At 45.8% G+C, this 23,649-nt stretch overlaps 1 protein-coding gene and 1 long non-coding RNA gene across 3 annotated transcripts; one reads left to right on the top strand and one right to left on the bottom strand.

The window, feature by feature from the left end:
• The first annotated feature begins 844 nt into the window (after positions 1 to 844).
• LOC133040326 (uncharacterized) lies at positions 845 to 14,265 on the top strand. The gene is made up of 3 exons (XR_009688948.1): positions 845 to 1,300; positions 12,583 to 12,664; positions 14,195 to 14,265. It is a non-coding gene; the product is annotated as an uncharacterized LOC133040326 (long non-coding RNA).
• On the bottom strand, positions 7,667 to 19,939 carry LOC133040325 (cytochrome P450 4A25-like). Of its 2 annotated transcripts, XM_061120049.1 has the most exons (12): positions 19,566 to 19,939; positions 17,969 to 18,110; positions 17,293 to 17,337; positions 16,730 to 16,857; positions 14,251 to 14,375; positions 13,747 to 13,805; positions 13,195 to 13,301; positions 12,921 to 13,111; positions 12,690 to 12,823; positions 10,925 to 10,989; positions 10,704 to 10,780; positions 7,667 to 7,862 (listed from the first exon to the last, which is right to left on the bottom strand). In XM_061120049.1, exons 1-12 carry the CDS (start codon positions 19,758 to 19,760, stop codon positions 7,667 to 7,669), a joined length of 1,464 nt encoding a protein of 487 aa, XP_060976032.1. In that variant the 5' UTR covers positions 19,761 to 19,939. The 2 variants fall into 2 exon arrangements, with proteins under 2 accessions (XP_060976032.1, XP_060976033.1); XM_061120050.1 differs by lacking the exons at positions 12,921 to 13,111; positions 13,747 to 13,805 and having other exon boundaries at positions 12,690 to 12,874; positions 13,176 to 13,301.
• Between the last annotated feature and the right edge of the window lie 3,710 nt (positions 19,940 to 23,649).

Raw genomic sequence — 23,649 nt, 5'->3', positions numbered from 1 at the left:
TGAGATTACTAAACTGTAGAGCATGAGCTAAACTCTTAAAAAATTATGTCAACTGTAGTTAATATTTATTAACCAGTAAATATTTTTCTCATTCATTTGGTACCCACCTAACCCAACCAAGGACTCCTTGAAAGTTGTCACTAAACATTCTATGTCTTTATAATTTCCATAACCTGGACCAGAAGACAGTACCTACTGATGATCCTCAGTAAATACTTACTGATTGAAAAATGAATGAAAGACGGAGGAAGTGTAACTTTGGACTAGTTAAATCATCATCTTCAACAGACTAGGGTCGGTTTTTAGTGCCATATTTTAATAAGGAACTTAATATTTTTGTTTCAGGATGCTTCCTGGATCAGGTTATAGGCAACAGAAAGGTGGAAGAGGGAGTGTAGTCAACTCCCAAGTCAGCAGCTTGAAGTGATTACTGCTGTGGGGAAGTCACAGGCACTTCTTGTTCTCTGCATTTGAAAAAGTTGGGTTTGATGCTGATGCAATTTATCATATCTTGTTTACTTTTACACTCATATAAAAACAGCAACTTCCAGGAATAGTCTTTCAAGCCTAAATATTTGCTTGCTTTCCCCATGCAGTGGAAGTCACAGAACAATTCTGTTTATTTTAGCCTGGGACAATATGCACCACCCCCATTGAAGCTGGTTTAAAACTCAACATTCAAACAACTAATATCATGGCATCCAGTCCCATCTTCATAGCAATTATATGGAGAAACAGTGGAAACAGTGACAGACTTTATTTTCTTGGGCTCCAAAATCACTGAAGATGGTGACTGCAGCCATGGAATTAAAAGATGCTTGCTCCTTGGAAGAAAAACCATGAGAAGCCTAGACAACCTATGAAAAAGTAAAGACATTACTTTACCGACAAGGGTATGTAAAGCTAAAACTATGGTTTTTCTAGTAGTCATGTATGGATGTGAGAGCTGGACCATGAAGACGACTGAGTGTCAAAGAATTGATGCTTTTGAACTGTGGTGTTGGAGAAGACTCTTGCAAGTCCCTTGGGCTGCAAGGAGTTCAAACCAGTCAATGCTAAAGGAAATCAATGATTGGAAGGACTGATGCTAAAGCTGAAGCTCCAATACTTTGGCTATCTGATGGGAAGTGCTGACTCATTAACAAAGACCATGATGCTGGGAAAGATTGAAGGCAGGAGGAAAAGGGGACGACAGAGTACGAGATGGTTGGATGGCATCACTGACTCAATGGACATGAGTTTGAACAAGCTCCAGGAGATGGTGAAGGATAAAGAAGCCAAGTGTGCTACAGTCCATGAGGTAAAAAAGAGTCGGACATGACTGAGGGACTGAACAAGAACAAATCTATATCACCTCTTTCTGCCTGGGTTTAGATACAGAAATGATTCTGAGAAAGCACAGTATCCTTTTTCCGTACTCTGCACAATGCTGGCAGTAAAAGCGGTAAAGGTTTTAAAGCTGTCTCTTCAATGTTTACATAGTGCTTATACTTTCCAAAGGACAATCACAACTACTCCTCAGTTTATCATGTATTTTTAAGCTTGTTTTACGGACAAGAAAACAGGGATAGTGGACTTTTCAAGACACAAAACAAGTCAATGTCAGAATTAAGACCATCACCTTAAATTTATAACTCCAGCTTTGCTAATACCTGACTCTCATTCATTGTATATAACTTGCTATGTGCTGGCATGGTGTCAGCTGCTTTCTCTATATCATCCTTTCTATACTCTCTGTCCTAGAACATACACCACCCTCCAGACACTCCCTCCAACCTTATCTTGGGCCGCTGCCCCATCTAGTGGCAGCTTCTGGGAGACACCAAGGTTTTTCCTCCTCCAGACCCTGCTTGCTGCTCCCTTTACCTGGAATGCCCTTCCCCTTTCTCTTCACAGGGCCAGCTCCAAATCATCCTTTGCTTTGACCTTGAATGTCCTCTCCAACAGGAGTCCATCCTGGGTCTCTCTATCTAAGCAGGGCCTCCCTGTCAGTCTCTCTCCTGGCACTGTGTTTATTCCCTTCTTAGTACTTAGTACTGTCTGCAGTCATTTTACTTTACTGTTTACTTGTTTATTATGCAGGGAGGGGTGCTCCCTACATCTTCCCGGGCAGCCTTCTCTTTTCCCTGCTGGCCTGGCTGGTGACGCTGGGTTCCTGAGAGGCCAGGCCTTCTGTTGCTATTTCAGATCCAGTAGACCAGGAGTCTGAACAAGGTACTGTCCTGGGCCCACCAGTTCCCTTAGGCCACACACTCTGGCTTGGACAGTTGCTTGGCTTCCTAAACATCTGTGACCTTGACTATTCTAAAGCTGTGTACACTCGAGGAGGTGAGGGCTCCTAGGACAAGTTGAAGCTTCCGGGGAAAGGGTTCAGCGTGCCATGTGGGGAGGGGTCCTGGGCCTGCACCCAAAGTCTGGCCAGGTGAGGACCCACCCTATTTATCACCTGGCTTCCTCTGGGAATCCCTCGGTCCCTGCCTGACTCAGTCTTCTCTGTCTCCTGAAGATCCTAAGGCCCAGATATACATGACTTCTTCTTCCAGTGGATTGGTGAGTGAGCACCTGCCTTCCCTGCCCTTCCCACTCCCCTTTGGTGCTGTTTGAGAAGGATCTTTGCCTGGCCTGTCTCTCCCTACCCTGTTCCCACTCAATCAGTTACCTGATCCATCGGACTGCCTGGTCCCCATGTTCCTTTCTTAAGCCCAGCTGCTCAGCTTCCTAGTGGGATGACAGAGAAGGAGGCAGGAGAACTCATGGCTGGGCAGAGAAGCAGTATTCAGGCACCTTCTCCTGCTGTGTTTGTCTTTTTCCCTGTGTGGACATCTATTCTGCTAGTTCTGTTTCTCTGTTAGAACTCAGGCTAACTCAGATTTTGCTACCCATAATGGTTGTAGAGGAGCAAAATCTTAGGGATGAGTTTCCTGAGTGGGCTTCTATGTGGAACTGGTTCTCTAATAGAAGTAGTTGGAAAGACCTAATGACTATGTGGTCACTGGTAAAGAGGACACAGGTGGTCTAGAGCATGAGGTAGCAATGCTGTTGTTTCATTGCTAAGTTGAGTCTGACTCTCTCCATGGACTGCAGCACGCCAGGCTTCCCTGTCCTCCACTTTCTCCTGGAGTTTGCTCAAATTCATGTCCATTGAATTGGTGATGCTATCCAACCATTTCATCCTCTGCTGCCCCCTTCTCCTCCTGTCCTCAATATTTCCCAGCATCAAGGTCTATTCCAATGAGTCTGTTCTTCATATCAGGTAGCCAAAGTACAGGAGCCTCAGCTTTAGTATCAGTCTTTCCAATGAATATTCAAGGTTGATTTCCTTTAGGAATGACTAGTTTGATCTCCTTGCAGTCCAAGGGACTCTCAGGAGTCTTCTCCAGCACCACAAATCAAAAGCAACAATTCTCTGGCGCTCAGCCTTGTTTATGGTCCAACTCTCACATCTGTATATGACCACTGAAAAAACCTTAGCTTTGATTATATGGATCTTTGCCAGCAAAATAATGTCTCTGCTTTTTAATATGCTATATAGTTTTATCACCATTTTCCATCCATGGAGAAAGTGTCTCAAATTTCACGGCTGCAGTCACCCTCCACAGTGATTTTGGAGCCCAAGAAAATAAAATCTGTCACTGCTTCCACTTTTTTCGCTTCTGTTTGCCATGAAATGTTGCAATCAGATGCCGTGATCTTAGTATTTTGAACCCTGAGTTTCAAGCCAGTTTTTCACTCCCCTTCTTTCCCTCTTATTAAGAGGCTTTTAGTTCCTCTTTAGTTTCTGCCATTAGAGTGGTATCATCTGCATATCTGAAGTTGTTGGTATTTTTCCCAGCAATCTTGATTCCAGTTTGTGAGTCATCCACCCCAACATTTCGAATGATATACACTGCATATAAACTCAATAAACAGGGTGACAACATACAGCCTTGACATATTCCTTTCTCAATTTGGAACCAGTCTGTTGTTTCATGTGCAATTCTAACTGTTGCTTCTTGACTTGCATCATTCAGGTTTCTCAGGAGGCATGTAAAGTGGTCTGGTACTCCCATCTCTTGAACAATTTTCCACAGTTTGTTGTGATCTACATAGTCAAAGGCTTTAGCATAGTCAGTGAAGCACAAGTAGATGTTTTTCTGGAAATCCCTTGCTTTCTCGATGATCCAGCGAATGTTGATAATTTGATCTCTGGTTCCTCTATGTTTTTGAAACCCAGCTTACACATCTTGAAATTCTCGATTCACATACTGCTGAATCTTAGCTTGAAGGATGTTGAGCATAGTCTTGCTAGCATGTAAAGTGAGCACAATGGTATGTAGTTTGAACATTCTTTAGCATTGTCCTTCTTGGAGATTGGAATGAAAACTGACCTTTGCCAGTCCTGTGGCCACTGCTGAGTTTTCCAAATTTGCTGACATATTGAGTGCAGTCCTTTAAGAGCACCACCTTTGAGGATTTTAAATAAAGATACACAAAACATCATCATTGGATGTTACTAACCAAATTTTTATAAGAAGCAAGATTCTGATGACCATATATTCGATATCTTAGAACTTTTCAGTCAAATTAAAGAATTTAGTAAGACCGGCTGGTTTTTCCTAGCTGTACTGTTAAAAGCACTGAAGGAAATGGATGAGGTTGGGGATTCAAATTTCCAGGCCAAACTACACATAACTGACCAGAAAGCTTCAATGTCTGACCTGAAAGAAACATTTGTTTCGTGTAGCCACAGGGCCTCAGCCAGGGCTGAGATATGTGAAAACTAAATCCAGAGTCTCATCCTGTCAGTGTCTGAATTACATGCAATTTGATTTCCCAATCTTCTGCCAAAGTGTGAGCATTTATTGGGAAGTAATGGGAACCTGAAATTGGAGTGGGGACATATGGGAAGATCCCAGTGAAGCTGAAACATTAAACCCCTAAATTTAGCTACTTCTTATTTACGAACTGATGAATATTGTGTTCTAGTTATGCATTCCAGAATGAAAAAAATAACTTTAGGAGGGGTGGGTATACAGCACCAGTTAGCTGGCAGTAACTTGCATGTCTGAGGTGAGGTTCTCCAGGAGAGTGTAAATGCTCTAAATTAAAGGCCAATGTTTGATGCTGTTTGTCTTTTTTACTTTATTGACTTTTAGTTGATTTGCAATACTGTGTTAGTGTCAGGTGTCCAGCACAGTGATTCAGATATATGCACTATGTGCATGCATGTTCCTTTTAGATTCTTCTCCATGATAGGTTATCGAAATATGTTGAATAACATTCCCTGTGCAATACAGTGAATTCTTGATTTTTATCTACTTTATATACAGTAGTGTTTATCCATTAAGTCCATACTCCTAATTTATTCCATTTTCCGTCTTTCCTTGGTGAGCTAATGCATGTTTCTATGTCTGTGAGTCTCTTTCGGTTTTGTAAACAAGTTCATTCGAATTATTTTATAGTTTTTCTACACTACCTCTTTCTTTTTTTATTTATTTACTTTAATTAGAGGCTAATTACTTTACAGTATTCTGGTGGTTTTGCCGTATGGCGACCCAGCCACGGGTGTACGTGAGTGCCCCATCCTGAAACTCTGTCCCCCGCCCCCCCCCACCCCCGACCTCATCTCACTGGGTTGTCCCAGAGCATCAGCTTTGAGTGCCCTTCTTCATGTATTGAATTTGCACTAGTCATCTGTTTTACATATGGTAATATACATGTTTCAATGCTATTCTCTCATATCACCCCACTCTCACCTTTTCCCACATAGTCCAAAAGTCTGTTCTTTACATCTGTGTCTCTTTTGCTGTCTTCCATATAGGGTCGTCATTACAGTCTTTCTAAATTCTAAATATATGCATTAATATACTGTATTGGTCTTTCTGACTTACTTCACTCTGTATAATAGGCTCCAGTTTTGACAACCTCACTAGAAATAAACTCAAAAACATTCCTTTTTACAGCTGAGTAATATTCCATTGTGTATATGTACCACAGCGTCCTTTTGTCTGCCAATGGACATCTAGGTTGCTTCCGTATTCTGGCTATAGTAAACAGTGCTGCGATGAACAATGGGGTACACGTGTCCCTTTCAATTCTGGTTTCCTCAGTGTGTATGCCCTGAAGTGGGATTGCTGGGTCATATGGCAGTTCTATTTCCAGTTTTTGAAGGAATCTCCACACTGTTCTCCATAGTGGCTATGCTAGTTTGCATTCCCCACTGAGGCATTGTCATTTCTGCCTTACCCTCTGGAGAAGCTCAGTATTTACAAGTGTCCTGAGGGGCCTGGCTTCTCCCTGTGTGGTAGCCAAGACTTGTGCCCAGCTGGTTCCTCCCAGGCCCTGCTGCACACACACTCCCCCACCACTTGTGGCATCTGAGGACCCTGCAGGCCCTGTCCATGAGGAAGGGCTGCCAGGGGGCTGGTGACATGGCCAGGCTGGGCTCTTCTCAAATCTCTTCAGGGGTGAATGAGACCCTTGTGCCTGAACAAGTCTGTAAGTCTTCCCTGCTCTGCAAAGGGTGGGCGCTGGCTGGGCCCCTTTACAGATGTAGTGAGAAAGCTACCGCAGAAGAAGAGGCAGGCTCCTTCCCTGACAGGTGTTGGTGTGTGCGTCTTCCCTCTGAGCCTTAGGCGTCGAGGCCTGTCTCCTGACTCAGCTGTCATGGGAGCCTCAGGTGCCGGACAGGGTGTGGGGCTTCAGTGACACCAGAGTGTGAAGCTGCAGGGGGCCTGGATACACTCTTCCTGCTAGGGCCTCGGCCCCACAGAGCAGATTTTATCTCCCCTGCTCCTCTCCGCTGTTATTCCCTCCCCTTCTCTCTCTTCTGCTTCATCCAACTCCTTTCAGAGAAGACTCATGCATTCCATATGATATTGTGCACTTTATCCAGGGACGGGGAAAGAGGAAACCATGTGAGTGAAACGGGGGTAGACCCATCTCACGCAGGAGAGAGAAGTGGCCCAGGGAGAAGGGAGTCGCACAGTATTTAACAGGTCCAGAGATGGCTCCCCAGGTGTTCTTGTCCTAGTTCCCGGAACCCCAGAATGAGCCTGTTTTGTCTGAGTTGCCCAGGTAAGCACAAAGTCTTGAAGAAAGAGAAGGTTATATGAAGACAGAAGCAGAGGGACATTTGAAGATGCTGCTGGATTTGAATGTGGAGGAGGGCCCAGGAGCCAAGGAATGCAAGGATGCAGCTCTAGATGCAAAAATGGCAAAAAGCAGGATCCTGTCCCAGGTCCCTGGATGAGGCGCTTGTCAGCATCTTGTTTGTGTCCAGGGAAACCCATTTCTGACTTCTCACTCCAGAGCCATTAGAGGATAACTTTGTGTTGTTCTAAGGCCCTAAGGTAGAGGCAAATCATTTTACCATCTAAACGGAAGTGATTACAGGGACAGATAGGCGGGTAGAAGGGGAGAAACACAGGAGAGAATACACATACTGGAAGATGTCGGGTGATCAGGATTCAGGTGGACAGTGAGAGATACAGTGGGTCAGAGACAGATGGAGAGATAAGCAGACAGAGAGCCTGGAGAAAGTTGAGAGGAGAAGGGCAGAAAGTCTGCTGCTGGGCAGAAGGCAGGAGATGAGGCAAGCTGGCAGAGGGCAGACAAAAGCAGGAAGTGGGCAAAGAAGCAAGGACAGGAGAGAGTGACAGCAAGACAGGATGGCAGGCAGGGGCCCTCAGAGCTTGTCCTTGTCCCCACTTGGATCAGACAGCTTCCTGAGCTGCAGGTGGATCCCATTTTTGGATTTCAGCACAAGGACTGGCATGGGTACAGGGACCCTGGAGGGATCCGGTGACAGCTCAAAGCGAAGCAAGGTCAGGGCCACAGCCACCTTCAACTCATTCATGGCAAACTGCTTCCCGATGCAGTTCCTAGGTTGGGAGATAAAAAGGAAGTAAGCAGAGGCTTCTAACCCTTGCTAAGAAGAGGGAATCTGGGGTCTCCTCCAGGTGGCCCAGCCCCAATCCCTTCCTTACTAATCACACTGAACTTGCCGGCAAAGCTCTCCCCCTGACAGATGACACAGTCCATCTGTCTAGCTCCTAACTAGCTCCTAACTCCTACTCCTGCTCTCAGCAGGAAATCCTGGGGAGCATCAGTGCTGTAAGCCACAGAGTTAAATCAAGTGCATCAGGAACTGTGAACTAGTACTTTATTCACTCATCCACTGGCAATTCCTGGTTTCAGGTCAGTCCAGGACACTCTAGGGGCAGGGTGGACACCCTCTCAGGATCTTACTACCTACGGTGGACAAACAGGCTGTCCGGTCCCCAGAGACGACAAGACAGCATTATGCAAGGAATCAGAATGGCAACAGGGAGGCTTCCTGGAGAAGACAAGGGTTAATCACCCTGAACCTACTGGTCCAATTCCCTCCCAGTTAATGGTCTGGCTTTCTGTCCCCCTCAACCCCTCAGTCAATCTACTCTTGGAACCTTCCCATTCTAATCCAGAAATGACCCTGCTAACCATCCCTTCGGCTCCTCATCTGGCCTTTTCAGCCTCTATTCCTCCACTCCCTCTAAAGCCATAGTAGCTCCAGGCCTGCTATGTTCCACATCACAGGGAGGACACATCCCAGTGCCTCAGCTGCATCACAGCCTTCTCTGGATTCTTCCTCACTCACCTGGGGTCTGTCCAGCTCCTCTTCCTGACTCAGTAACTGTTGAGGTCCCCTCCCCTCACCTCTGCCATCCTCATGCTCAAGGCTCAATCCAGTGACCACCACCTCACCCCTTCTGCTGGCTGCACCTCTTCCCATTCGGGACCCTCAAGGCACTATGGGTGTTAAACTAAGGACACATCACATCCAGTGCCCAACACAGTGCCAGATCATGAATTCTTCCACAGTCTGCCCAATGAATAAATGAGTGAAAGAGTGGATGTGTGAATGACATCTGTCTTGAGTAGACGTGTTGGTTTGTTGGCAGTGAGCTCTAAGGGAGGCAGGATTATCATCCCTGTGTTCCATCTCCTAGCACAGGTCTTGGTACACGGAGACACGCTTAATACATATTTTCACATTTGAATAATATTAATTGAATTGAAAACACCTCAAGAGGAATGAGAATATAAGAAATATTCAGTCAGACCTAGGAATCAAACCACCTAGTCCCTCCTGCCCTCTAGGAGCAGCTGCATGAGCTGCAGCCATGTCTACAAGGAAGGACTGGACCCTGGTGTAAACCAAATCCTAGAAACAATCCAGGAAGACAGTTACTTACAAAACACTGTTCTGTAAAGGTTGATTCACCAACTGAAAGTTTCCTAGATCTGTACAGTCAGGAAAAACTTGTTTCTACTAAGTTACAAAGTCACTGAAATTACTATTTCAGAGGAGGTTCTGTGCCCTTTAAGATCTTCACAGCAATCATTTAGGAGTGTATCATCCAGGCTAACAGTTATTTCAAGTGTGCTTTATGTTTTACATGCAATAGATTTTTCAAATGCACGTGTCAAACACAAAATAGTCTCCCCCCTTTAGGGAAAGAGCAAATTAGCAAAGATGGCATGGTCAGGCTCTCTCGCCCTGCGATCTCTCACTGTTGCCTCAGGGGTTGTAGTAATGATTGTGGAACAGCTGAGATTACCTATAGCACTGTGTACAAGTGTCACATGGTACTCACTTGGACTCTGGCTACTTTTGTTATATAAGCTCCACCTGGAAAAGCTCTGGGGGTGGTGTGTGGTAGTCCTTTAGGAGTGTCACTATGAAAGCCCTGGTTAATGCTGCATTGGGGCTACGTTGGAGTAATGTCATGGATATATTATATGAGGTTATATTCTAGTTATGTTATGGTTTTTATGGCTGCTGCTACAGAGACTGCGTCAGGCAGCACAGAGCTGTGTTATGGCGGACATAACACATCCAGGAGAGAATAACATGTCTGAAGTTCCTATGGCTCCTCCAGTCCTCTTCCAGCCTCTTTGCTGATGCTTTACCTATCCTGGGTTCAGCAAACGGTGTGCACAGTGTGAACAGTGAGACAACTGGCATCATGAGCAGTATCAGCAATAGAGTCCCCAAAGCAGACTTGATTGTCCTCCACTTTAAGATTTTTCTTACTAACATTACTCTGTAGAATCTGGGACTATGGTATCTAAACTCTGCTTTTTAATAAAGAATTTTGACAACAGAAAATATATGTCATGGTTATATTAATACACAGTCAAATCTATGTCGGATGTACTACAGGAAGAGAGAACACACTCATGACTGTGAAACTTTCTTCAAACTACAACTATAACTGATCACATACATGACTTGAAGCCTCAGGACATGGAATTCCCAATCCAGGCAAGCAAATGATGAATACAGTGAGGGTGGACAGGTGAATGAAGCCGAAAGGTAGTGGGCTGACTAGGAAGGTGGGAGCAGAGAAAATCATCTTTTAAGGTGACTGAAATTGTGCTAACCAAACAAGTGTAGTTTAAATTTCATGAAGACTTCCAGTGCTAAAACGTCATACTCCTAAAGTGAGGAAAACCCTGGATAATTTGGAGTGGCCACTGACATGGAAATGAGGTCAATCCTTGCGGACAGTAGGAGGTCAATGTCATTGTGGTGGGCCCTGAAGACCTTGTACATGGAGACCCACGCCTCCTTCTCAACATACAAGGACAGAACTTCATGCTCCTCATATGAAGGTAGACAGTCACACACATCAGGTAGCAACCAGTGACACTTGCTTCCTCCAGTGCAGAGGTCTCACCTGGGTCCTCCTGAGAAGGGCAGGAAGGCATGGCTGTGTCGAGTAGAACCTGGTGCAAACCGGGTTGGGTCAAACACCTGCAGAGAGAGCACCAGGGCCAGGACATTTGGGGTCAAACCCCTCACATGAATCCCCCGGGGGATAAGAGTCCCAGAGAGGGAGCAGGGAAAAGGTTTGGTGTTGAGAGAGCATCCCATCTCCTCCTCCCATGTCCATCATACCTCTGGGTTCGGCCACACCTTCGGGTTGTGATGAAGCCCATAAAAAGAGAGGGAGACTAAGATTCCTGTGGGGCAGAGGAGAGAGAGAAACCTGCTAGTCCCATAGTGCAGGGAATGTGTGTCTTCACAAAAGTCCTAGGAGCCATCATGGGAGCACATTCTGTCACTCTGAATGAAATGATGCTCTTGCAAGACAGGTGGGTGGGGCATGACAAAGCCCACGATCACAGATTAGGGGTAGGTGACCACAGCCAAGGACTGAGAATTAAAAGAACTGCAAGGTTACACTTAGGAGCAGCTCAGGTGACAACTCACATTTGTCAAGTGCCATTGTGAACCTGGGGAATGTGCAATAATCATTTAATCCTCACAGAAGCACTCCTGTGCCCACGAACCCGTGAAGCACCTGAGCCTCAGAGAGGTTATGGGTTGGGTCTATGATCCCACAGTTAGGAGGAAACAGGGCTGGGATTCAGACCCACTGGGTGCTGAGTCAGTGGCTGGCCTCCAGGCATGGCAGGGCTCTCAGACCTCATCATCACCTGCTCTTTGCCACCACAGAGGGCACCTCAGAGACTAGACCCTCTGACCCACGACAGTGGAGTCTCTTGAGCTCCCTCCTTTACTCACACCCCATGTGGAAGAACCATGTCTCCCCAGCTTCTGCTTTTCTCTTAAGCCTTCATGATTCAAGAAATAGAACTTTAGGCTCCATCATAAGACCACACAGAAGGACCAACAATTATTTGTTGAGCTTTGTTGCATTCAAGATTTGTGTCAAACATTTTTTCTTTCAGTAGAGGTAAATTACTTTACAATGGTGTGTTGGTTTCTGCCATCCTAGAGTGCAAATAAGGCACAGTTATATATTTATATATATGGAGAAGGAAATGGCAACTCACTTCAGTATTCTTGGCTGGGAAATGTCACAGACAGTGGAGGCTGCTGGACTACACTCTATGGAGTCCCTAAAGAGCCAGACATGACTTAGCAACTAAACAACAGCCATATTCCCTCCGTCTTGCACCTCTCTCCCCCTTCCCATTCCACCCCTCTAGGTCATCTCAGAGAATCAGGTGGGGCTCCTTTTTATATAGCAGCTTTCCACTAGATACTTACTCATATTTTACACATGACAGTCTATGTATGTCGATGTTACTTTCTCAATTCATCCTATCCTCTCCTTCCCCTCCTATGTCCACATGTCCATTCCCTATGTCTGCATCTACATTCCTTCTCTGCAAATACGTTCATCACCCCTATTTCCTAGATTCTATGTATACATATGTGTGTGTTAATATACGATATTTGTTTTTCTCTTTCTGAGTGCTTCACTCTGTATGACAGGCTGTAGATTCTTCCACCTCACTGCAACTGACTCGGGTTTGTTCCACTTTACACTAATATTCCATTGTGTATACAGATCACATCTTCATTATCCATTCATCTGTCAGTGGATACCTAGGTTTCTTCCATGTCCTGACTATTGTAACAATGCTGCAATGAATACTGCAGCACATGTGCTTTTTAGATTCTGGTTTTCCCAAAGTATATTCCCAGTAGTAGGATTGTTGAGTATATGGTAGTATTAATCCTAGGTTTTATGGAGAAGCATTTTTTAAAACTCATTCAAACTACAGAATAAATATTATCTTCAGGCAGAGAAGAGCCAGAGCATCCTGGAATTGGAAATCCGCAGGTGGATTACTGGTCTAGCATGTGGTCCTACAGAGTGCTTAGGTGAGTGGTGACGTGAAGTTCATACCTGCAGGTAAGGAGCGTCCATCAGGGAAAGTGATGGGCTTGCTAAGCTCTCTGCTGATGATTGGCACTGGTGGATAGAGTCTTAGTGCCTCCTTGATGCACATGGTGGTGTAGGGCATCTGGTCCAGATGGTCCCTGAAAGCAAGCCCATCTGAGAGCAGGCAGGACAGGACAACCAGGGATTCTCTCTAGCTCAGGTGGGACAGGGCTCTTCCATTTCCTGGACACTCACCAGGTGATGGAGGTGCCACCCCCCAGGAGGCTTTGGATCTCTTCCCGACACCTCTGCTGATGCTCAGGGTGGGAGGCTAGAGCATAGAGGATCCAGGAGATGCCACTGGCTGTGGTGTCATGACCCTCGAACATGAATGTGTCCACCTCGGCACGGAGGTCCTCGTTCGACAAGCTGCTCACATTCTCCATCTGTGGAGGCAGGGCCAAATGCAGGGTCTGCCCTTCCTGTGTGCTTCTGCCCAAAGGCTCAGACCTCTCCTGCCCACACTCACTCTGGCAAAGAGGAGGATGTCCAGGAAGTCCAAGTGCCTCCTGCTCCTCACCTTCTCCAGCTCTCCCTCCTTCTGCAGGTGAGCCTTCCTCTCCTTGATCACTGCGTCTGTCTCAGAACAGTGGTTCCCAGCCAGAACTGAGCACTCTGGGGAGCTCAGATTCTGCACCCACCATAACCCCATCTGCCCTTCAGGCCCAGTCTGGGTGCCAGGTGGATGAGGGTGAGGGTGGGACTGGGTGAGCATGTCAGGACTGAGAGCTTCTGCATCATCTACTCTAGATGGGAATCCAAGCAGTAACACAGCCTGTGGGGGGCTCTGCCTGAATGCTGCTGGGAGGGGGTCTCACTCAGTCATCACCAAGATGGTAACTCCTGTAACTCCCTGTTCAACACCTGACATCCCGACTTCTGGGTTCCTCGTCCCTGAAGCAGGTGGGTGTATTCCAGCTCATGAATAGGAAGCAGGAGTCTGGGCTCTGCCTAAGGGGTCAAGGCTAGGTCACATGAGCCTGATGAAGGTGGGGAAGCAGTCCAGGAGGGAGACAAGAACCTGTGTGTTGATGGGCGATATGGCAGGCCCGGTGGTACCAGCGGCCTTCAGGTGTCAGCCTGTAGATGAGATCGTTTTGAAGGAAAGCATTCCTCAATCGGGAAAAAATCAGATGACTGAGGTCCTTGATGGCCTGGATGTAGGACTGGGAGTTCCTGAAGGGAGAAAACGCAGAAGATACTGGAGTTGAGGGAGGCGCTGACCTGGAGAGGGTCAGATTGCTCAGGTAACACCAAGGCATCATTATTTCTGCCTCATTGCCCTGGAGCCACCCCCTTGGAGTCCTTTGCAAGTGTCCTGAGGGGCCAGGCTTCTCCCTGTGCAGGAGTCACGGACATCTGACTGAGTCAAGGGTGGTCTGGGTGGAATTTGACTGTGGTGCATGTCTCTCTGTAGAATGTTATTTTTTGTGCTGATAAGCATCCACACTGCCCTTACTGCCTCTCAGGTAAGTCCTTCCCAGCTGATGAAAACAGGACCCTGCCGTTGAAAGCTGTCACTGACCTGTCCATCTGGACCCTGCCCTGGTGGCCGAAGGCACATTTCATGATGGTGTCCAGGGTCATTGAGGAGACATGTCCAAAGATCTCCAGATGTGAGTCCTGGCTGACGAGCTTTTCCCACTTGTCCTGTGGAGGGAGGAGGCACTGACACTGCTCTGTTCCCCTAGGAGACCTGTGCTGCCAAGACCAAGCTTTCTCTCTATCTCTACATCTTCAGATGAGATTTCCTCATTTTCTAAGCAGACATGTTTTAGCAACTTATGGCCGTAACACACGTGTGTATTGCGATACCTATTTTTCTGAATCTTTCTTATATATGCAGTATAATCTCTTCTAATATCCTAGTTAATCCTGAATATTTGGATAACTTATGATAATAAGTTATTATAATCCATGCTGGATCATTGAAAAAGCAACAGAGTTCCAAAAAAACACTATTTCTGCTTTATTGATTATGCCAAAGCCTTTGACTGTGTGTATCACAGTAAACTGTGGAAAATTCTGAAAGAGGTGGGAATACCAGACCACCTGACCTGCCTCTTGAGAAACCTGTTTACAGCTCAGGAAGCAACAGTTAGAACTGGACATGGAACAACAGACTGCTTCCAAATAGGAAAAGGAGTACGTCAAGGCTGTATATTGTCACCCTGCTTATTTAACTTATATACAGAATGCATCATGAGAATGCTGGGCTGGAGGAACCACAAGCTGGCTTCAAGGTTGCCGGGAGAAATATCAATAACCTCAGATATGCAGATGACACCACCCTTATGGCAGAAAGTGAAGAAGAACTAAAGAGCCTCTTGATGAAAGTGAAAGAAGAGAGTGAAAAAGTTGGCTTAAAGCTCAACATTCAGAAAACTAAGATCATGGCATCCAGTCCTATCATTTCATGGCAAATAGATGGGGAAACAGTGACTGACTTTATTTTCTGGAGACCAAAAATAACTGCAGATGGTGACCACAGCAATGAAATTAAAAGACACTTACTCCTTGGAAGAAAAGTTATGACCAACCTAGATAGCATATTAAAAAGCTGAGACATTATTTTGTCAACAAATGTCCTTCTAGTCAAGGTTATGGTTTTTCCAGTGGTCATGTACGGAAGTGAGTTGGACTATAAAAAAAGCTGAGTGCAGAAGAATTGATGCTTTTGAACTGTGGTGTTGGCTAAGACTCTTCAGAGTCCCTTGGACTGTAAGGAGATCCAACCAGTCCATCCTAAAGAAAATCAGTCCTGGGTGTTCATTGGAAGGACTGATGTTGAAGCTGAAACTCCAATATTTTGGCCACCTGATACCAAGAGCTGACTCACTGGAAAAGACCATGATGTTGCAAAAGATTGAGAGCAGGACAAGAGGGGACGATGAGGATGAGAAGGTTAGATGGCATCACCAACTCAATGGACATAGGTTTGGGTAAACTCTGGGAGTTGGTGATAGACAGGGAGAATTGGACATGACTGAGCCACTGAACTGAACTATGAGAATAACCACCTTTGGCAGAGCAGAAAGCATAGTTTCTCAGGGGACAAAGGGAGAACTTTTGTGTCCTGAGGTCAGATCTGGACAGGTGATATCCAACACTAGTAAGCAAATATTTCAAGGCAAGGAAAAGCTGCTGCTACAGCTGCTAAGTCGCTTTAGTCATGTCCAACTCTGTGTGACCCCATAGATGGCAGCCCATCAGGCTCCCCTGTCCCTGGGATTCTCCATGCAAGAACACTGAAGTGGGTTGCCACTTCCTTCTCCATGCATGAAAATGAAAAGTGAATGTGAAGTCGCTCAGTCGTGTCCGACTCTTAGCGACCCCATGAACCACAGCCTGCCAGGCTCCTCTGTCCATGGGATTTTCCAGGCAAGAGTACTGGAGTGGGGTGCCATTGCCTTCTCCGAAGGAAAAGCTAAAGTGGCTCTAGTGGGGCTCCTAGAAGGGGCATGAGCTACTCAATTGCTTTCATTCATCCGATGTTAGCTAAGAACAGGTGGTACCTGGTCTGGATCAGAGGTGATGTTTGTGAAGGCCCAGCTCTGTGAGTATAGACCTGGACTCATTTCCTCTCATGAGTGGTTCAGTGATGTGCAGAAGCCATGGAACCCAGGCCAGAGCCCACCTGAGTGACATCCTGGGATATCCACTCTACCACCAAAGCTGCCATTGTCCAGGCCAGCCAGGGCCAGTTTGAGCTGACCTCCTTGCTCTATTCCCCTGTGCTTAAACATGGAGATGGAAGAAGAGTGGACCCTGAATACACCATGGCCTTGGTTTCTCTTGGTGAGGAGAAAATCATAGATCCATGTTGTTGCCTAGATGTTCCTCTGTCCCACCTAGTTTTAATGAGTGCTGTCTCATACTATGTCGTGAATGCATCATTCTGGGCAGTTCTATTCAATGGGTGTCTGAGGGACATAAGTGTCTGATAGTGGACTTTGTCAGCTGTGCTGGATTCTAGTGCATATGGTGACAAGGGATGGACTCACCAGCATCACTCGGACAGAGTCGGCCATGAGTCCCACGTAGGGCTTCAGGATGTCATAGTGGAAGGCTGGGGTCAGCATCCGCCGGTGCTGGAACCACGTCTGTCCCTCCAACAGCAGCAAACCTTTCCCTGAACCACAGATGGGTGTGTATGGGCACTGGGGAGATTGGGGCCATCTAAGGAGGAACCCAAGGGTGTCAGGAGAAGTCTCCTCATGGGCAAGGGTCGGTGAGGCCAGTACTCTTAAGGGATGTGAATTTCCAATATGTCTGTCCATAGCATGTGATTGTGACAGCAATGAGGACGAAAAAGTGTAAGGGGGCAGATGATAAAAAACTTACCGAAAAGTCAGGGAACATTAGAAAAGACTGAAAAGTGATGAAGAAGCAGCTCGGCTTCAGGAGGGCTACAGTGCCATTACAAAGACTGATGGTGTTTTAGAAAAATTATGTTTTATTCAGAGATGGGGGTGCCTGGCACCTGTTGTTCTCCATTTACGCAAAGAGACCACTCTTGGTTAACCTAATGGGTGGATGGCTGGCAGTTTTATTTAAATGTACTTACCAATCCAGGGCTTCAGTTGTCTATAGATAACTTGAGCCTTTGGGTCTGAAAAGTAAAGAGGGAATATGGATGGGACAAAACTTGGCAGACAGCCTCTAGAGCAGCTGAGGTCTAGACCATGGGCTCCCTTCTCTTCCTGGTGCTTGTCAAATGGCAGTCAGTCTGAAGCCACCACCCACTTGCCTCCCATCCCTGACTCTCTCTGTCCTGATAGTCACTGTGGTCCCAGGAAAGTAGACTCAGTGTTGCAGAGCAGAACACCCACAGGATTAATTTGGTGAATTGCCCTGAAACAGAAACTCTGTTCAGTGCCATAGAATGAGACCGAATCTGTGATTTTTCTACAGTCCGTGGTGGTCTGGCCATCTCATGACCCAGGGCTGGCAACAGTGAAAGGTACCCAACCTAGGACAGTGTAGACAGGAAATTGGCTCCAGGTCTGGGATCATCTCAAATTGTTTGTAAAAAGAAAAGAGACACAAAAGAGAATCCAGCCTCACCAGGAGTAAAGCGTTTATTAAGAGTAAATAATGTTGTCCTTATCTGGCTTGTGGTGGGAGGGTGTTTGGAGGAATTCAGGCATTGGCATCTGATATGCCAGTGTCTTGTGGAATTTCAAACCCAAGGGCATGTACTCAAATGGAAGTTTGTCTGCGGCTGAGGGTTTCCCTCTCACCTGATCTCCCCAGGACCATCTTCATGTAGTCAGGGTCGTAGAGCAATACAAGGGCCCTTGTGCCCCACATCCAGCGAACACAGGCTCTTGGGTATTTCTCTAGCCTTTCCAGTAGGTGTGGCAGCTCACTGTCCTCTTGGAACTGTCACCAAGGGAAAGACAAGTCAATGACTTCTTTCTTTGAGTTCCAGAGCAGGAGTGGAGGTGAAGGCCTGGAAGGGTACTAGGTGATCACTCTGGATCCATCAGCAGAACTAAGAGTGTTGAACTATTTCTTCTGACCTGGAATCTCATCCAACCTTGCAGGCTGTCCACCATTGTCCTAAGATCAGTTTCTGTCCCATGTCAAGTAGAGTTATGAGCCAACACTACTAACTGCCTACAGAATCTTACATCAAAGACAACTCCATGGCTTATGAAACTTTTGGTAATAATTTGCACACAGGGATATAACTGCTAGAGCAATTTATGATAATTTGTATCACTTGGTGGGTTTCCCTGGTGGCTCAGATGTTAAGGAACATGCCTAGAAAGTGGGAACCTGGGTTGATGCCTGTTTGGGAAGATCCCTTGGAGAAAGTAAGCAGTTTTTTTCCTATTATTTGGCTTATTTAGAGAAGAGATAGATATTTTAAGAATTGACTTTATGTATTAATTTCATTTTGCCATCCTGATCATATATATGTTTGATGCTATCCCAGCATACATGTTAAAGTATCTTAGTATGAAAGAATGTTTGGAATGTGTATGGCTAAGTGAAAAAATTAAATATTACACTCTGTGTGTAATATTATTTTCCATATTGAGTGTGTGCATAGTTGTAGGAGAGATTCTGCATATACACATATGAGAATGGTATTGAAGTAAGATTTTGATCTGTGGATTTTTAATCTCAGTTTCATTGACTAATTGTCAGAAACTTTTGTGCATTACCCATCTTGTACACTTGGAATCTATGTGCACCCCTGGGTATGGACAACAAAGGCCTTTCCTTTCTGAATTTACCCTCTCTCTTCTTGCCCTGACAGGCTGGTGATTCCACAGGACCCATTGCTCTGCCCCCAGGATGCTGCTGTCAACTCTCCTTGCACTGGATCCACCTGCTCCCTCTTTCCTGTCCCTCCATACAATGGACTGACTCCGCTCTGTGCAGGCTCTGTTTTGGGTGCTGAGGGTGAGGAGGATTACAGGCTCAGTTCCAAGAGCTCATAGTCCAGAGAGAGGACTCCAAACAGGCAGCTCTCCTCACCTGGCCCCATCATGGGAACTTCGCTTCTGTGTGTGGCCTCTGGTGTGGGTTTCTAGCACTGACCTTATGGGAATAGAAAATCACTTAGTCCGAATGAACCCAGCCAGTTTGTCTCCACACCTGACATAACCCAACCCAGCAGGTAAGCCTCTTTTCCTGTGACTTGACACCTTCTTAGATTCCTGTTTGTTGTCTCCACACACAGTGAACCCACAGGGCTGATCCATCAGATTAGACATCTGTGCTCTCAGGCAAGCACAGGGCCAGGTATGAACTTGCTGAGTGTGACCATGCTCTAGCTCTCCGGCCCTCCCGATCCTCACACTCCCCCATCCAGCTCCATCTTACCTCCCGCTTGTGTCCATAGAACCAGTGGGAAGGAGGAGACGGGAAGTGATGAAGGGCTTTGAGCAGCCACTGTCTGCGCAGGTAGAGCTGTGCCACCTTGAGCAGAAGCAGAACCAGGCCGAGCAGGGAGACCACCTGCAGGAGCCCAAAGACCCCGCCCAGGGCTCTGGAGGGGCTCAGTGCAGAGACACTCATGGTGCAGTGTCCTCTGGATCACTGACTGCCCCTGACTGTGGCTGACCTCCCCTGAGCACCCAGCCTGATCTGGGAGGATCTCCCCGCCCACCTGGGGGAGGGTGAAGGTGAAGGCAGAGCTCAGACCTGTGCCTCCAGATTTGCTGCTGTTTTTTCTGCTTTTTATTTTTGTTTTCTTAAACCAGCTCTTATGCTCCAAAGTATAAGTATTATAAAGAGAAGATAATATTTGTAACTTGATCTGGGAGTTTGCCTTGTTCTAGGATATTGCAAACTATCACATGCTTACATTTTTAAAAACCTTTAGACAGTTTGAAATAAAACAGAAAAGTAAATATTTTTAAAAACTTCCTGAAAACTGAGTCCCTTCAGTGTTTGCCTGAAACTATCACACATTGATAATTGAGTGTACTCCAATAAAAATTGGGCTGGTGGCTCAGGGGGTAAAGAATCTGCCTGCAATGCAGGAGATCCAGGTTGATCCTTGGTCAGGAAGATCCCCTGGAGAAAGCAATGGCTATCCATTCCAGCATTCTTGCCTTCAGAATTCCACAGACAGAGGAGCCTGGTGCTTTACAGTCCATAGGGTGGCAAAGAGTTCTACCCTACTGAGCGACTTTCATTTCAGTAAAAAATACAAAACATTAAAGAACAAACAAACAAGCTGATTTTAAAAAAAAACTTCCTTGAAAAACATATCCCTGTGGTGTCTTACTTAACAGTGTGATATTGTTCAGAATCAGGTTTAATTCTCTAGTATAAATAGCCTTGAAATACTCTGCTTGACCACATGAATCATTTTCATTTGTCCAAGGCAACTGAAACTTCCACAGGTTCTCGTAAGACAAGCTGCTCCTCTTCTCCATCTATGGAGGCAGGTCTGCCCTTCCTGTGTGCTTCTGCCCATAGGCTCAGGCCCCTCCTCCCAACACTCAGTCTGGCAAAGAGGAGCATGTCCAGGAAGTCCAGTACCTCCTGGTCTTCTCCTTCTCTAGCTGTCCCTCCTTCTCAGGTGAGCCTTCCTCCCCATGATCACTGCATCTGTCCCAGAACACTGGTTACCAGCCAGAGCTGAGGACTTTGGGGGCCCAGATGCAGCCCCACCATAGCCCCAAATTCTTATCTCTATATGGCAGTAGCACAGGTGTGTTGAGGTGTGCGTCACATAAGATGGGTAATAATATGTCCATGTGTCTGCAAGAGGGAACAGGCTTGGCTGTAGAGGGGAGTTTCATCACTTGACAATGTGTTTGTGCACTCTAGTGTGTAATGTGTGTGTCTCTGGGGTTGAGTGCATTATTCTGGGGGGCTGTGTCTGATGATGTTTGATGGATATATCTGCTTGAGAGTGAACTTTGGATTGAGCTTGGTGTGATATGTGCAGATGAGAGAGAGGTGGTGTCCAACCATCAATTGGACAGAGTAGGCCATGAGCCTCACAGAGGACTTCCGGATGTCATGGTGGAAGGCTGGGGTCAGCATCCGCCGGTACTGGAACCACATCTGCCCCTCCAACAGGAGAAAATGATTCCCTGACCACAGATGGTGTATGTCTGTGTGGGGAGAGGGGTGTCTGGGAGACTGGATCAGAGGGGATAGGAGGAACCAAGATTTTCAGAAGGAGGTATGTGACAGGAAAAGTCAGGAAGGCCAGTACATTTCAGGTAAGTGAATATTCAAAATGGCTGTTCCATTAAGATGTGACAGTTTGAGATAAAGGTTAAAAAAGAGTAAGAAGAAACAAGAACCAATGGTATAAAATGAGGAACTATGCACAATATTTTGTAGTAAGCAATAAGAGAAAGGAATCTGAATCCCTGTGCTACACACCTAACACTGCAGAACAGGGTAAATCAATGACATGGCAATAAAAGTTCTTTAAAATGAGCTATATGAAACTCATATATATTTGAAATATAATCACACTCTGAAAACACTTAATAATCTCTTTCCTTTGATAGTTGGTATTAATTATTCACTGTTCAGAAAGAAGTAAGAAAACCAAGACATCTCACGAGTTTTATCCATAGTGATAGGTCATGAAACAATCTCCTCCTTTCTAGCATATGAAGAATAGTATTGGGCAGCTTATAGGGCTATTTTTTTATTAAAAATTATTTATTTATTTTATTATATTTGCTTGTGCTGGGTCTTCTTTGCTACGTGCAGGGTTTCTCTATTTGTGGTGAGTGGGGGAACACATCTGGCACTTAGTAAGAACAGTTCATGTTACTAAGAGTGCTTGTTATCTCATATTCTTTAGATCTGAGCAAATACTTCAGAGGGTTGTTGCTACTATCATGAATATTTTTAATAATAATAATACTAAGAGCTGCCTTCCCTTCCTGATGACTCTCAGCTATCAATTTGTCTCATCCACCGCAAACTTGCCTCCCATCTCTGACTCTCTCAGGCTTCAAGGATGGCGGGTAGAGAGTCACATACTGATGCTGAAGGGCCGGTCTCTGTTGGAATTTCCCAGACCCAGGGGCATGTACCCAAGAGGGAAGATTTGCTCCTGCCGGCATGTGGGTTTCACTCCACCTGTCCTTCGCAGGACCACCTTCATGTCATCAGGGTCAGAGGTCACAGGGCTAACCTTGCTCATCCACAGAAAATGAACACAAATACATGGGAATTTCTCTATCCTTTTCAGAAGTTGTTGCTGTTTCTGTTCCTTTGCAACAGTAACAAGAGTAAAAAATAAAAAGCAGCAACTCTGTTTTAAGGTCAAGTGCTTGAGGTAAGGCTGAATGTTTGCACAGGCATGGGGAGATGGTTCTGAATGTATCCACAGAGATCAAAGACTAGAACTGCTGAGCCAGACTTGGATCCAGACTTCTAATATGTCTCCAGAACTTGGCCTAAGATGTGATTTAGTTTCCTTGATTATTTCTTACTCAGAACTACCATTAGAACTTTATACACAGTGAATGCTTGATAAATGTTCAGGGATTAACTCCATGGAGTACAGAATATTTTCATAGGCTTATGTAAAACTCAAGGCAATCCTGTATGAGGGGGGATTATTACTCAATCTTATTTCACTGAAGAATGAAGAAACCCATGTAAAAGATACATACCCAGGTGAACTGTGTTTAAACCCAAAGCTGCTGACCCCATGGTGTCCATCCCAGGATTCCCAAGACTCCCTGGGTGCCTCTTTTATCATGTTTCCATTCAATGTTCTAATTGCTTGGCGTCATGTTCACAGGCTTGCCTTTCATATCTATCATCCCTGTTTTTAGAGGCAGTGTAGAGCATGTTCATAGAGATTAAGCCTCACTTTTCAAAGAAGCAATAAGTTCATGAAGAAGGAATGAGTACATGTAGGGGTGATAAGTGAGTTTTAATACAAAATTCTGTTTGCAAGTGTCAGATAGAATCAGAGCTAAGGTAGGAAAGAAGAAAGCACAAAAATAAAGCTGGGGCTCAGGGGCATCTCACAGAGCCAAAGGGCAAGGGCAGCCAGGGTGTGGAAGGGGAGAACCAGGGACTGAAGGGCTGCCAGGACTGCATCTCCCGTTCTTTCTCTTTGTACATCCACGCAGTCATCCCTATGCAAGTGTCTAAGGAGGCTGTTCCTTGAACCAGACAATTTTCTAGGGGGTGGTGATACAGTCATGAATCAACAGACACAGTCCCTGTCCTTGCACAGCTGGGTATGGGCAGTGGAGGAGGGAATGTCTACCCTTCTGGGGTTGACACGTTTCCCCATTCTGCCACCCTTGAGCCTGAGGGGCACTGTTGAATACTATTCCAAGGCTCTGATTCTTGTATCATGGCCAAGGTGTCCACCTGTTTCAATGAACTATGGCTGGGGTGAATAGGCCTTCCAAAGGCCCACCCTCTGTGATAGAAGAGATCTCGGAACAAGTCAGCTGGGTCA

The sequence above is a fragment of the Dama dama genome, chromosome 20, assembly GCF_033118175.1.
Source record: "Dama dama isolate Ldn47 chromosome 20, ASM3311817v1, whole genome shotgun sequence".
NCBI lineage: Eukaryota > Metazoa > Chordata > Mammalia > Artiodactyla > Cervidae > Dama > Dama dama.
This window is presented reverse-complemented; position numbering and strand designations above follow the sequence as displayed.